Source organism: Pteropus vampyrus, unplaced genomic scaffold (assembly GCF_000151845.1).
Source record: "Pteropus vampyrus isolate Shadow unplaced genomic scaffold, Pvam_2.0 Scaffold204, whole genome shotgun sequence".
Classification (NCBI taxonomy): Eukaryota; Metazoa; Chordata; class Mammalia; order Chiroptera; family Pteropodidae; genus Pteropus; species Pteropus vampyrus.
Window position 1 is genome coordinate 1,434,392 of NW_011888985.1, and position 4,479 is coordinate 1,438,870.

Sequence of the window (4,479 nt, forward strand, 5' to 3'; positions counted from 1 at the left end):
GCCGCGGTGCCTTGCGGGGGAGGGACGCTGACGTGAATAAAGGCGCAGGCAAGCTGTAACGGCACCGAGAGCTGGAGGCCACTGGGGGGCGCTTCCTCCAGTTTTCTCACCTTTACCACCCTGTTTTCCTATGTTTAAGGATTTACTCAGCAGCGTTTCTTCTGTGCAAGGAGAAGCTGTGTGATGCCTAAGCCCTTTCTGTTCCCTGCCCCGTCCCCGTCTCCTCCGCCTCAGGCCACGGGGCTCAGACAGCTGGACCCCACGTGCAAAGCCGAGCCAGCTTCAGCCACAGCTGCGAGCTTACTAGTTGGGTCCTCCCAGAAAACACCAAGTTTAGATCCTTCTGGGAAAGAAAAATGCCTCTTTTCTTCTTCTGAAAGGAGGAGGGCACTGTGTTCAGGATCAGGCTTCCTTCCGCCCATGTTGGGCTACCTGTCAAAACCCAGAGTTTATCTACGGGCACTGCAGCTGCGTGATCTGTCATGTCCGTGGCAGGTGCTGATACTGCAGCCTGCCTGCTGCGGAGTCTCGTGAGAGTGACCACTGCAGGGACATTGGGTATTCGCTTAGTCACCGCTTCTCAGCCGAGGAGCCTGTGCCCAAGAGTGAAAACCTCAGGGTTAGGGTTCCAACCCGATTATCAGCAGTTCTAAAGTCAGATTTCCTCCTGATTAATTACTTTAACTACACACATAACACGTTCAGTCATAGAAATGTTAGAAATACACATAACTACGTACTTAAAATTGGCCTGACTTCTCTAGATAGTCACTAAAGATATTTTAGTGAAATGTGATTCCTCTTTATAATACACATATATAAGTACACACAATTACCTTCTTTTTTCCACTTAATATATGTTGTGAACGTTCCTTGTTCACTGTATAATTCGATCATTTTTTTTTAACCACTCTCTCGTTGGCAGGCATTTCGCTATTTTCACCTGTATTATAAATCAGGATTTATACTTTTTCTGTAAAGGCCAGATGATAACTATTTTAGGCTTGCTGGCCATGTGGTCTCTGTCATAGCTACTCAGCTCTGTTGTAAGGGGAAGTCAGCCGTAGACTGTACATGAACTATTGGGCATGGTTGGGGACCCATAAAACTTTATAAGACCCCATTATAAATACTCCTCAGAAAATCATCCTGATCTCTTCCTAGTATTGATTTCACCCTTTTTTTTCAGAAGTGGGATTATTAGGTCAAAAGATATATATTCTTTCAATTATACTTATTAATTAGTGATACCCATCAATCAGACCAATGCTTGATGGTCCTGGTGACAAAATGTTGTCATCTGGACATTTATTTAAGGTTTTTGCTTAAAATGTGGGAATACCCCCATCTGGGGTCTACAAAATTTTAAACCCCTTTCCTGGGATTAGAAAGCTGGGCATGGTCCGTGGTGAGAGCTCGGACGTCTACACCCCCACTGACATTGTCCTGGCAAGTCCTGCCACAAAACAGCTCCGTAAGATGCACAGGCAGGATTCAGTTACCCAGTGTTCACGGGGAGCCCCGAAACCCCGAGACTCTTAGAGGCGACGCCTCTGAGCCATCCCTGCAGAAAGAGGCCTCATCACTTCTTCCTGTCCTCACGGGCCTGGGGTGGTTCCTGAAACATCTTAGCCTATCTGATACCTTGAATTCTCGACTGTCACTTATGAGAGACCATCGATGGCATTCATTATGACTTCTCGCGAAGCCATGTGTAGATCAGGCCCTGGAGGGCGGAGGCATGGCCCCCTCCAGAGCGGCCGCTGACCACCCCTGCCCACAGGGTCACACCACCTGCTGGAGCTTATGGAGGAGTCGTCGACCCCACAACATTGAGATAAACACATTATCGTGGTCACACAAAGTCCCCCCAAGGCCTCTCGAACTTATGCATTCCACCTGCATAAGTTCGTTTTGGCTTTTCATTTGCCGTCACACGTGGGCCGAGTCAGCCCCTTGCACTTGCTCCTGACCCCCCACTTTCCCTGCTCCACCACTCACCATCCGAGTGGCCTTTGAAGTTGGACCCCGGCCATGAGCCGGAGAAGACCGATTCCCTTTCCCCGGGGAATCTCGGCCGTCTGCAAAGAGTTCTGAGGCCTTTATCCGGGATGTCCAGGGAGAGGAGCCTCGTGTTAAAGTGGGGATTGTAGGCTTGGTACTTTACAGTGGCTCCGATGTATGTCCTGACTGAAACGAGCGTGTCTTTATCGCCTTCCGCACTTTGAGGACGCGAAGACTGTCGGCAGGAGAGAGGGCCCCGCGCAAGCCACAGCCCCAGGTCCCGAGCTGCCCGCGCCCTGCACGCGAGACCCAGGAGTGGGTGAGTGTCCCCTGGGCTAGAGAGAGAGAGGTCGGAAGGGACTGGGCCCAACATGTCTCCGTTACAACATTTAGAGTCTAGATGCCTCGCTGCGACTTTTTCTGTGGTCTGTTTTAAAAACCGAAACATCTTAAAGTGTCCTGTTGTTCCTTCTACGCTCCCAGATGGGCTGTCTTGCTCACAGTTACATCCATGACACTTAGCACATAAATGGTATCAAATATTCTAAAATAATGAATGCATGGGCCTCATTCCCCCATAGCATTTTTTTAACTTTTTGCAAAAAAAAAAATTAATCTCAAGAATTTAATAAGACGAAGTCATGCCCTTGAGGGGTGGTGGCATGAACCCCCGACCCCACAGCAGACCCTCCTGCCTCTGCAGTCGCTCGTCCTTGTTCCTTCTTGTTCCCATGGAGGCCTTCGCGGCCCCCGGAAAGCCTGGCCTTGGCCTCAGGAGCACTGTGCCCTGGGATTTTCCACCTCCTTCCTTCCTCCTCAGCCCCCTGTCGCCCACCTCCCTCCTTCGCAGGGCGCCCTTTCTCGAGAGTTGGCCTGAGCCCCTCACGCTGGCAGAACCCCAAACTCAGACCCCGTCCGGCTGTGTCTGCTGCCTCACGGCCTCTCTCCTTGAGAACTTCGTCTAAACTGAAACAGCCACCCACAGAGCTGTCCTCGGCACGAGGCCCACCGCCGCCTTCCCTCTAGAATGAGCCAGAAAGCCAGCGTCCTCCTTATCTCGGTCCCTCCCTCGCTCCTCACATCCAGGACATCACTGCCCTGTGTCCTTTGTCTCCCACTGTCTCTCACGGCTCGGGGCCCCCGCTGCACCCCCACGGTGCCAGCTCCCGGCTCCCTCCGCCCCACTCACACCTTCCATCATCCACCTGGTCATGCCTCTCCCCTGTCCGAAGCACGGCAATGGCTTCCCATCGCTCTGGGTCAAAGCAGAGCCTGCGCCATGCCTGGCCTGCCCACCGTCTTCTCACTGCCCCCAGGAGGCCACCCCCCCAACCCCCAATCAGAGCCCCACTTTACCTAAGCTCTTTACATCCAGCCCTTCTCCTGGCGGCAGCGAAACAGCTGCGTGATCACAGACTTCGTAACGGGTCTTAAACACCCGTGTCCCGCTGGAACTGGCCTCTCCGGAGCCTTCGTCCACTCCGCCCAGCCCCTGGCCGGCGCTTCGCCTGCTCTGGGTCGTGTTCTAACAGGGAAACGGGTGGCCTTAGCGAAGATGTTTACTCACAGATGTCACTAATGACATCTGTGAGTAAACATCTTCCTGGCATTAATCCACACGTTACCTCCATACACCTGTAGGTCCACAAATGTCCCAGATCACTTGAAGGAATTAGAAATGGTTATTCACTGGCTAGTGTGGAAGTACTAGCCATCTCTGGCTATTCAAATTAATTGAAAATTAAATAAAGTTTTAAATTCAGCTCCCCAGCCTCACTAGCCACATTCCCAGTCTTCACCAGCCCCGTGTGGCTAGTGGCTAACACGCTGGCCAGCAGGTGGAGAACTTTCACTGCAGAAAGTCCTTTCGATGCTGCTGGCCTAGAGCGACTCAGCTTCAAGGACGTGCGGTCACTGGAAGAGGCAGAGGTGATGTAAAAGCTGCTTCTCTGCCACCGGAGGCAATTCCTATCCCGACTGGCTCTCTGCATTACCAGCGATCGGGAACAGTGACAGGCGGCCATGTCCTTACTGAAGGGAGCACACTTGAAGCAATGGGAAGCTTTACTGTAGAACGTACTCAAGTGACAGGAAACCATCCTTGAGAGAAAAATGCAAGCTTCCTTAAAAATTCTGACTGAAATTTTCTTTTCTGCTGTTAGATTCGGAAAGCAGCGATGCTGGCTCAGCTTTGCCCCGGGAAGACCTGGGTGCCGGGACCTTCATGGTAAGGCTCGCCTTTTGTAATGGAGGGACAGTTGGGACCATGGTGTGAGTGCACGCCCTCGTCACCCCTGCCTTCCTGAAGGCCTCCGAGGCTCGCTTTTTGCCAATCCCACCCCTCACATCTCTGGTACCCCCCCGCACCTGAGGATCCCCAAAGGCAGCCAGTTGCTCACCAGCCCAGCCCGCTTTACTGGACTGACACAGGTTGGATGATGCTCCCTGTGCAGAGAGAAAAGGCGGATGGTCCAC

The 4,479-nt window shown here is 52.3% G+C and overlaps 1 protein-coding gene across 2 annotated transcripts in view; it reads left to right on the top strand.

Annotated features, from left to right (window-relative positions):
- Positions 1 to 4,479, top strand: part of HJURP (Holliday junction recognition protein) — a 19,490-nt gene that overhangs the window by 4,790 nt on the left and 10,221 nt on the right. For both annotated transcript variants that reach the window (XM_011372354.2, XM_023537937.1), the window contains 2 exons: positions 2,230 to 2,323; positions 4,167 to 4,231. In XM_011372354.2, the coding sequence (XP_011370656.2) occupies positions 2,230 to 2,323; positions 4,167 to 4,231 (159 nt within the window). The remainder of the gene's footprint in view (positions 1 to 2,229; positions 2,324 to 4,166; positions 4,232 to 4,479) is intronic.